We start from the raw sequence: 11,219 nt of genomic DNA, 5'->3' as shown, positions 1-11,219 counted from the left end.
AAAATATGAAACATATCTGTCAGTTTTGAGGTGTTTTCATGGCGTTTTGGTCGATTTAACTTTGTAGATTGATCTTTAAATATCCAATATATTATCATCACAAAACGAAAAATGACTACATTATCCCATAAAAAACCTCGACGCAAAAATATTCAACATAGTGATCCCGGGAAAATTTTGGATTTAGTGATGAGCTTGACTGATGATAAATGTAGTGAAATACAGATGAAAATCAATACGTATGTACGTAACTGCAATTTCCCAACAATTTAACATATTTTGTTGCTTATTTAACAGTTACTTATATATTCTGCAGCAACCGTCTGTCTATCTCTAGGTATCCACTGTCTACTGCCCCACGCTACCACGCAATCTTAAAGATGAAGACAACCCCTAACTGACTGCCTCGTTGGTCGAGTGGTCGCAAGTGCGACTGCCGAACAAGGGGTCTCGGGTTCGATTCCCGGGTCGGGCAAAGTATTACTGGGCAATTTTTGAAAATTTCTCTGTAGTAGCACGGAGTCTGGAATTGTGTCCAGGATATGGCAATAGGCTCACCCCTATTACATGGGACTTATAACACAAATGGTGAAAAGTGGGTGTACATTGTATAGCGGTATTACGTGCCGTAATGTGCACCTCTGCCTAACCCCCGGGGATAAAAGGCGTGACGTTTGTGTGTGTGTGTTAACCCGGTCCTTAGCAATTGTTTTGGGAACAAAATCGTTACTAAGGAACAGTTTAATTCACTAAATGTCTCTGAGTGCGGCTGTAAAAAATATAAAAGAAACATTCATTACTTTCATCTACATTTACAGTTATCCGAAGAATGTGAAGCGGAATTGGTAGTGCCAGTGATTGTAAATCGCGACCGTAAGGAAGCGTTTGTAGAAGTTGTGGGAATAGCAGCTTTACCGCGAAAGATGAAAATTCACGTATGTTACCTTACCGTAACGTATTACATCCCATTATTCCCATTAGTACCTACCTACCTATGGTGCTTGCAACTGAATTAAGTTCTGAGTTTGACTTACACGAATTTGCTTTACGGTAAACGAAAACGAAACGAGAACGCGTTCGGCGCTCTGATTGGCCGGTGCGAATGAGTCAACCAATCAGAGCGCCGAACACGCTCTCGTTTCGATCTCGTTAAACGTAACACAAACTCGTACTAAGCCCTCAGGTAGGGTAAATAATTATTGGGTATATTTCTAACTACTTTCTTGTACTCGAACCCCAAATTTTGTGTCTGGTATAGATTTTATGGCCTACTGGTTAAACAGTGAGAACTCTTAATATTATCATCTTCTATCATAAAGACTCTTAATCATAATCAAAAGATTTCTTTTCAACAGTTAACTTCAAAGTTTATGGATACGTTAAAAACTAACGTGGAACAAACGGACCTTCTGGCTAACTTTGGCGAAGATTTCCAAAATATTGTCAATCCCGTAAGTATAAAAGAGATACCTACATTCGTATTACCTATACATATTTAGGTTTTTGTATTGACAGCCTGCACAGCTGCAAATGCTGCCATTAGGACCATTTTATTGACCAATAGCCATCTAGTAGTTTTAAGTGTGGGAGAGCCATCAAGCCATGCTTCGCCACGAATGGGCCGGCTCGACCGGAGTGATACAAAGGCCTCATAGAAAACCGACGTGAAAGACGCTTGCGTTGTGTGAGTGAGGTTACCGGAGGCCCAGTGACCCCCTTTACCAATCTTCCCCAATAACCCTGTAACCCCCATATTGAAATGTCCGTTAGTCTGTCCATCAGTGAAGTTGATGCTCGTTCCAAAGTGTAGCTTCGAATAGAAAAGAACGAGTAAGCAACTCCATCGTTACTCTTTTCAAAAAAATGTTTTTATAATGTTCTTATTTAATTATTCCTTTAACTGTTATTGCAGTTTGTTGGAAAAGACACAAAGAAGCGTCTGGTTCTATTTTCCGTCAACGACGTTCCATTTACCGTAATCTTCTGTATTGTGGCGCCGAAAGCAGAAGAAAGCAGTATTCCAATCATTATTTACGAGTGTGGACTGTACGTACCTAAATATGATAGATAATTGTAATTAGATGATACCCATGTATTTATTTACTTAGGTATACTTAGGTGGGTACCTATCTTACATAAGATATTATATAAAAAAACTAGGCGTTGATCGTATATAATTTACGAATTGGACAAAATGTTGAGGAAAAAGTGTTGTACTTATTTCGGTTTAGGGAGTCTAGACTTTTGTCTACTGCCTCGTTGGCCGAGTGGTGCGTTAGGGGCTCCGCTCAAAAAGCAAGAGTGCTGGTTTTTAGCAGAAAGACTCCCTCTCGACTCGGGCGGAGAAGTTCGAGGGGGATTCCCTGTGTATCATGTTAGGTATTTAAGTAAAACATAGTTTGTTCTTAATTATTGTGTGTGTATAGATTCGTCTGGCCAACTTTGAAGAAGGCGATTGCGTTCGAGTACGAGAATTCTTTGAAAATAAAATGCCAACAACTGCTGCGTGTCGCCAAGAGGCTATTTACTCAAGTAAATTGTATTTAAGTATAGATAGATAGATACAGCTCCAGATACAGATCCAGAGGCCGCTCGCTGACAAGATAGTCTGACCAGCTCAACGCTACGAAAGCAACAAAGTTTTATGGCGTCGTTAGCATAGCATCAGACAGAAGCCGATGGAGACAATTCGTGCGCGCCAGAATCACCCACCATGACCACGATCTTCAGACATGAAGGACCGACCAGAGAGAGAGAGATAGATACAGCAATAATAGTATTAATTCCTAATAATTAGGTATTTAAAATACCTATACCTAGTCCTACACGAACTCTCTTCATTTCAGTTTGTATACGAATTACTCCTGGAAACTATTCGGGCTTGCTCAACTAGTTTCGAATCACACTGGGGCTTTTAATTATTCTAGAAATATGGCGTTCCTAATTTTCTCTGGTTGTTTCAATTTTAAATAAACATTCTAAAGTAAAATCTTTCAGTATCTTTTAATACTATTTTCCCATGTTTTTCAGGTGTCATCTTTAGGTACCTTGCTACAAATCGCAATGGATCAAGCGAAACAGCTGACCAAGGCTGAGCACTGCGTTGTGTTTCTAGTTGATGTCGACAACATGGAGCTGTACGAGTCCTGCTCCACCAATAAGGTTTCTGACACAAGTTTACTTGTAATTATTTTATTTTTATAGAATTTAGGGGAGCTACCGTTCGAATTATAGGTCCACCAAACTATTAGGTAAGTAGGTATGATTACCTACTTTAAGGTTTTCAAAAAATCCTCTGACTCAGCAGCTGACAGAGCTTAGATTTGGTTCTGCAATAGAAATATTTTATATACTGCGTAGCGTAATGTATTTATATCACTGAAGGTGAAGTTACGGTCAAGCGGTAGTTCATTCCAAGGGTTCTACACCTATGTACATATTTATTACATGCAAGATTTAACTACACGCTATTTCATGGTCACTATTTTGAACCATTATTTATATTGAATTCTCTCATAATCACTTGCCATTTGTCATCATCAGTAACACCAGTTTAATTGATTTTAGGATGAAACCCGACGATTTCCACTGGGCATGGGGATCGCAGGCGAGGTGATCAAGACTGGGTCGTTAATCAACGCTCGATTTCCACGTGAACACCCCGCTTATAATCCCGCAATTGATGGAATACCAAAAATTGAGTGCAGGTACTACCTAATTCACCTCCTTACGCCCCAACAGTTCTGGAAGACTCCGGCCCAGTGGCGTAGCGTGAGTGTCGGCCGCCCGGGGCGGAAGAGAATTTTGCCGCCCCCTTATTTAGATATTTAATTTTAATGCATACTACACATTACATACATTCATTATAGAGAAATTTTCGGCAAGAACAGTCATGAATCAGAGCACTCCCCGTGGTATAAACGATAGAGAATGCACAACGAATCTACATATCTACGCATTGCCAAAGTGTCAAGTCGGTTTTAAATTTCCTGACGCTCAACAGTCCGATTCGCACGCCGTTGAAAGCGGTCCAGAGGATGAACCTGGTACTGGGGTGCCCCCCCACAGATGAGAGTAGTATTCCATATGGGGCCGAACCTGCGCCTTATATAGAAGCAGGGCGATGGGCTGGAGTGAAATGCTGCCTCGATCTGTTGAGCACACCAAGCTTTTTCGAGGCTAATTTAGCCTTATCCTCTAGATGGCCACGGAACTGGACGTCGCTCGAAATGTTGATGCCAAGTATCCCAATTCCAATACCGGGGCTCCGGCTCGAAAAGCAGGAGTAGAAACGGGGTGGTTTTTAGTAAGGCGGGAAAAGTCATAGGATGATTTCCAATACCGGCTGAGGCAGTCAGAGGGGGTGAAACTGAGGTAATTGACTAACAACGGCAGTTTCTTACAAACACGCAGACCTGTGTCTTAGTAGGGTTCATCATTGGAACAAATTAAGTTCATCCACCAAACTGATTCTCCGCAATTAGAAGTCTCGATTTCAGACACAAGTCTACTTTAAACTTTTCGAAAAATCCTCAGCAGTAGCACGGAGTTTAGATTTGTCCCTGCAATAGAAATATTTCGTATACTGCGTGATGTATTTATACCGCTGAGGGTGAAGTCTCACAATCACTTGCGATTTGTCGTCATCATCAGTAACGCCACAGTAACAGTTCAATTGATTTTAGGATGAAACCCGACGATTTCCACTGGTCTGTAGTTGGACGGATATGTTCAATCGCCTTTTTTTAGTGATCGGGTGGCCAGGCCGTCTTCCATGATCAAGACTGGATCGTTAATCAACGCTCGATTTCCACGTGAACACCCCGCTTATAATCCCGCAATTGATGGAATACCAAAAGTTGAGTGCAGGTACCTAATTCACCTCCTTACGCCCCAACCGTTCTGGAAGACTCTGGCCACTGTAAGCAAGGGCCTGAGGACGGCGAGCAAGGGTAGCTCGCCGCCCAAACAGAACAAACAAGCCCGTGCATATGGAGTGTCGTGTTCCGCGCTTAAAGAGTCATCATCCGAGTAAGACTTAACGGGTTGACGCGGGTTTGGCTCGAGGAGCAGGAGTAGTTAAACGGGGTGGTTTTTAATCAGTAACAGTCTGACACTCCCTCTCGCCTCACCCAAAGCGGGAGGAGTCATTAGATCATTTTCCCCTCCCTTAAAGAAAGGTGCCTAATTAACTACCTACATAAAGATGGACAGATTTTATCTCAAGTCAAATAGTATTTAGTGTTTTTCAGATTTTCTGAAAACTTGTCAGTAATAGCACGGAAGTTGGACTTGTGCTCGCTATACAGTAGGCAATATGCTCTTCCCCTATTAAATGGTACGCTTTTATCCTGCCTAATGACCCTTGGTCCTTTCAGAAATCTCCTGTGTTTTCCAATACGTGAACAGACGGGCATCATTGGCGTGGGCCAACTGATAAACAAGATATCGGACCCTTATTTTGACGGCATGGACGAGGAGATGGCTCTGGCCTTCAGCATCTACTGCGGGGTCTGCATCCTGCACTCCGTGGTCTACCAGAAGATTCAGGAAGCTCACATTCGGAACGCTCTCGCTAACGAACTTATTATGTACCACATGAAGGTTGGTCGTCTCTGGATTTCTTTCTATTCCATGACAAAACTGAATACCTAATTAAGTGTGGGAGAACCATGCTTCGGCACGAATGGGCCGGCTCGACCGGAGTGATACCATTGCCTCACAGAAAAACGACGTGAAACAACGCTTTCGTGGTGTGAGTGAGATTACCGGAGGCCCAATTACCCTTCTTCCCAATCTTCCCGTTCGCCAATTCCCCAACAACCCTTAAATTGCTAACCCCCAAAAGGCCGGCAACACACTTGTAACGCCTCTAGTGTTTCAAGTGTCCATGGGCGGCAGCGATTGCTAACCATCAGGTGAGAAAAAAAAACCCTACCGTAAAATAAATAATTGGATGTTTCTCGTCTTTTTGACTCGTTGCCCTATTGAACAATTTCTTAAGGATACATAGAGCCAACTTATTTTTACCTACCTTCTTTTTTCAAACAATTGTTGATTTTTTCTTACGTACATAATATTTTCGTAAATGAATTGAGAAGGCTTGTAAGAATATTTATAGTTTTAAAAAGTTCTCTCAAAGATTCACGACGGGGCAAGTTATATATTGCTCGAATAGCTCGCTTTTGCAAAATAAAAATTGATTCTACATCCGCGGCCTGACCCCACAGCAAAATGCCGTTTCCACTATCACCCTCACGTAACCAGTCTCCACTTCAACCCTCGCGCTCTACCACTGCGAGAACTGCCCTGCTATGCCGCCAAGATGTTTGTGGACCTTGGATATGATGTGAAGTACGTGATTTGTAATGCATTTTGCCTTTTCTTATTTCTCTTCCGTCGTACCCATGTAGACTATGATGAAAGAAGAAGTGGGTGGCACAGGAATGGCATGGTTAGATTTTAGATTCCTTGTGTTTTACCAGAATGGTATCCATTAGGGACTGACGCAGCAGTGGTCTCTGACAATAAACCTGAATCCCTTGAACTACGATCCCCAACGCGCCGGTTATGAGAAAATCTCCAGTAGAAGACACTTTTATATTAGCAGTGTGTGATGTAATAACTGATCTCCAAAAAAACCGTGTTCTTAGGTTCAACATCAAACCGCCGAAGTTGTCCCGATTTATTCTCTACGTGAAGAAGGGTTACCGTGACGTGCCCTATCACAGCTGGACCCATGCCTTCAACGTGGGACAGTGGGCATTCGCTGCACTCATGAACTATAAGCTCGTTGCCAACGGATACTTTACGTTAGTATTATTATCGACTAGCTTCTGCCAGTGGCTTCACCAGTCTTGGAATTGGAATTGTTTAGTCTGATACCTGGCGCGTCTTTTCACCATCTTCCATCCTCATCATAGGTATAGATGGTTGGTAGGCCATAACTGTGCGCTTCTCACGAAACTTTCTGCCTCGCACAGCAAAACTGTGAAATGAGTTGTCGTCGGCGGTATTTTAGAACCGATACGACCTTCAAACCTTTAAGAAAAGATTTTATTCCTTGTTAAAAGCCGAACCTGTTACACCTCTGGTGTTGTGGGTGTTCATGGGCGGCGCTGATCGCTTACCATCAGGTGACCCATTTGCTCGTTTGCCATAAAAAAGTCTTTACATTGATTTTTTCTGTGCAGTGACCTGCAAGCTCTAATGTATTTGGTGGCGGCCTTCATGCATGATATTGACCATCGCGGCACCACCAACAGCTTCCAGATTCACGGAGGTAAGACATTGTGCCATTATTTTTAAATATTTTGGGTGGCCAGTACCTACTTACTACCGTGGTTAAGTTTACTAGAGTTTCTAAGCGTTATTCTATGTGGGATAACATACGATGCGTAACTGCTAAGCCACTGCGCTGACTATGCGAGTATGCAGTATTGTTTTCGTAATTTACTTCTTCAGTAGGACAGTTTAGGATCTCATAGCTTTTTTAAGTAACTTGTTATCCCTTTGAATGTATAATTTACCAGCTCAGCTTTCATCGTCTTCAAATTAGCAGTAGATACTAGATTACGATTTGAAAACGAATATCGTCCACACAGAAACAACGTTAGCAGCTCTATACTCAAGCGAGGGTAGCGTGATGGAGCGCCACCACCTGGCACAGGCTATGTGCATCCTCAACACTGAGGGATGCGACATTCTGGAGACTCTGCCACGGAGGGATTATGACAGAGCCATCATGATGCTTCGAGACAATATCCTGGCTACCGATCTGGCTAATTACTTCAAGTAAGTGGTAATCATCAGTAAGGGTGATTGATATTTAGGTGCTGGAGTATAATGATAGATGGTATTCACTTAAAGCGTTTATTCATGACGACAGAGAGCGGTTAAGCGCGTGACAATTGCTTATATAAGCAACGCTTACATTAGTGTGCGTTGCCTCTAACCTCTACAGATAGAAAGAGTTTCTATCCTTTCCGTTTCGTCCATGGTGGGAGGAGACATAAGATGATTTTCCACCTTCATTAAAAAAAGGGTGAAAATTTTACGTTTCAATGATTACAGGAATATCAACGAGTATAAAGTAGTAGCGATGGACTACCAAAGGGGCAACCGAGCACATTTCACTGCTCTACAAGCCATGCTGATGAACGCAGCCGATCTCGGCGACCAGCTCAAAGACTGGGGTTGTGTGAAGAAAACTGCTGTTAGTCACACCTTGTACCTATATATAAAGGAATACCCTTATAACATGCCTTTATAGCGTGTGAAGTTCGGGTTTACAGGGGCTCCGGATGGAAGGGCAGGATTAGGAACGGGGTGATTTTTAGTCAGTAAGAGTCTGACACTCCCTCTCGCCTCGATCGACGGGAGAAGTCCTCCCCCTTAAAAAAGTGTGTGAAGTTCACCAAAACCAGATTTGTTGTTTTGTAAAATGTTACATTCGTGATACGATATTGTAGAGACCTAGATAGACCCTAATGAGGAAATAATAGCAATAGCCATTGCTGATAAATAAACCAAAATTACCAATTATTTTATACCATAATCATTCATTTCAGCAATTGCATTTTAGCTAAAAGCAAAAGCGAAAATTCTTAGTAGATACAATTTTTTGTTGATCCAAAAGATGTTTCAAAACTATATTTTGCAATAGGCGGCGGTCTTAACGGAGTTCTTTAAGCAAGGCGAGCTGGAGAAGATGCGAGGGGTCTCGCCGACCAGTGAGATGGACAGTGACAAGTGCTTCATACCGGACTTGGAGATCCAGTTCTTGCAGACCATCTGCATACCGCTATATGAGTGAGCTATTTTATTTAGGACCATTTCGGCCTTCATTAACCTCTTGTATATGAGATGCAATAGAAAACATATTGTGTCTCGCGTAGATCTGGGTTAAGCTGTGTGGTGGCAGAGTATAATATATTTATTTGACCATCACTACTCTTACCAAGGGTGTAGTATATAAAAGGGTCAGGGTATATCAGTGAGCACAGTTCTTTAGTTGGCCATTGAAAGTAGTTTTTGAAATTCGACTTCTCTGTTGGTTGAGTGGTCGCATGTGCGACTACCGTCAAGGGGTCTCCGATTCGTTTCCCGGATCGGGCAAAAATTTCTCAGTAGTAGCACGGAGTCTGGAATTATGCCCGTTATATTATGGCAAAAGGCTCACCTCCATTACATGAGAATAATAACATAAATGGTGAAAAGTGGGTGTACACCGTATAGTAGCATTGTATATCGTAATATGTTCCTCTACCCCTTTCGAGAAAAAAGGCGTGACGATACGAATTAAAACTCGTCACTCACATGGTAAAAATATGATATTTTAACAAGTATTCTTTGTGCAGTATGATCGGCAAGATAATACCTAAAGCAGCGGCTTGTACTAAGATCATCGAGAACCACGTTGAACGATGGGAAGCGGCGAAACCTGTGTTCGCAGAGGTAAGAGTTCTGATCCGGAGCTGCGGACTACCTAGCGGGTTTACCGGGGCTCCGACTCGAAAAGCAGGAGTAGGAACGGGGTGGTTTTTAGTCAGTAAGAGTCTGACACTCCCTCTCGCCTCGCCCTAGGCGGGAGAAATCATTGGATGATTTTCCATCCTCAAAAAAAAAAAGAGGTAAGAGTTCCTTCACAGTTTACAATTTATTATTTCATTACTTTTTACATTAACTAATTAAATACTCATACAAAGGAATTTTATTAATATAATAAATAGGTACTTACCCTGGGCATATAATAGATAGATACTTACCCTTAGTACGAGTTTGCTTTATGTTTAAAGTAATCGAAACGAGAGCGCGTTCGGCGTTCTGATTGGCCGGCTCGAATAAATCAACCAATCAAAAATTACTTTAAACGTAAACTCATACTAAGGATACTGGTATATAATAGATGGCAATAGGCTCACCCCCGATTACGTGGGACTTATAACATAAATGGTGAGAAGTGGGTGTACTTTTTTTAATTGTATAGCAGCATTGCCGTAATGTGCACTTGCATTCTGGCGGGGTAGCCATTCGGCGATAAAAAGGCGTGACGTCGTTGTTGTAATAGATACCTATATAGTTCTTTACACTAATTTTTATATACCGAGCTTAATATTCTTTATACAGAAGCTGTTGGAAAACCTTTATTAATATCTAAATCCATACTTCTATACTAATATTATAAAGCTGAAGAGTTTGTTTGATTGTTTGTTTGTACGCGCTAATCTCCGGAACTACTGGTCCGATTTGAATAATTCTAGTGAATAAAATTTTGTGTTGGGTAGTGCATTTATCGAGGAAGGCGATAGGCTATAAAAAATCACGGTATGACCAATAGGAGCCAAGCAGAGCGGGTGAAACCGCGCGGAAGTAGTTAGTAAATAATAATAATAAATATAAAAACCGATATTTCATTTATCTTAATTTTCTTTTTATCTTTCAGGTGCCAATAACATCAGGTCTATCAGTTCTGCTGAGCCCAGAACTGGATACTCTCATACAGCTGAACCTCAAAGAGGCTGGCAAAGACGACCTTATGGAAAATGAAAGCATCTTACCGGAGACTAACACTACCACGTCTTAAATAATGTGTTATTTAACATTACCAAATCCCTAAAATTCCTTAATTTTGTAAATCCCCATGCATTCACTGCCCTGCGGATTTTTACAGTGCCCGAATTAAAAGACATTACTAGAGGGCCCGCACGCACTATTTAATCCTTTTTTTGATGGAAGGTAAATGATTAACTGACTTCACCCGCCTTGGGTGAAGCGAAGAGAGTGTATCGGCGCATTCCAATAAACTACCGATCGGTAAATTTGCCTACGAGCGGTAGAATTTTGACATAAGCTCCATACAAAATGTGTCAAAATTCTACCGCTCGTAGGCAAATTTACCGATCGGTAGTTTATTGGAATGCGCCGTATGACTCTTACTAACTAAAAACACCCTGTTTCTCCATGTCGTCCGCAGCCTTGTATTGCGGGTGTCCATGAGTGTTGATTGCTTACCATCAGGTGACCCGTCTGGTTTTTTGCCACCCTATAATATTGAAACGCGCTTGTAACTCCTCCGGTATTACTAGTGAGTTGATGTAATGAGGATTTGCAAACTTTGCTTGTACCTCATTAAATAGTTTGACGGAGATACGCGAATTCAACGCGATGCGTTGCGACCAAGTCAATTGATCGCTCACTGCATCGCACGTGTGTCGTAG

General features: G+C 41.8%; 1 protein-coding gene across 1 annotated transcript; it reads left to right on the top strand.

Annotated features, from left to right (window-relative positions):
* The first annotated feature begins 10 nt into the window (after positions 1-10).
* Positions 11-10,781, top strand: LOC118265372 (cGMP-dependent 3',5'-cyclic phosphodiesterase-like). The gene is given in 16 exon segments (XM_050706038.1): positions 11-243; positions 819-935; positions 1,356-1,451; positions 1,913-2,046; positions 2,427-2,532; positions 3,031-3,162; positions 3,568-3,707; positions 5,379-5,659; positions 6,231-6,354; positions 6,654-6,812; positions 7,194-7,282; positions 7,605-7,794; positions 8,074-8,215; positions 8,666-8,811; positions 9,360-9,456; positions 10,445-10,781. Coding segments are annotated over 16 exon segments (2,226 nt in total). The 5' UTR covers positions 11-111; the 3' UTR covers positions 10,586-10,781.
* The last annotated feature ends 438 nt before the right edge of the window (positions 10,782-11,219 follow it).

The sequence above is a fragment of the Spodoptera frugiperda genome, chromosome 28 (genome assembly GCF_023101765.2).
Source record: "Spodoptera frugiperda isolate SF20-4 chromosome 28, AGI-APGP_CSIRO_Sfru_2.0, whole genome shotgun sequence".
NCBI lineage: Eukaryota > Metazoa > Arthropoda > Insecta > Lepidoptera > Noctuidae > Spodoptera > Spodoptera frugiperda.
This window is presented reverse-complemented; position numbering and strand designations above follow the sequence as displayed.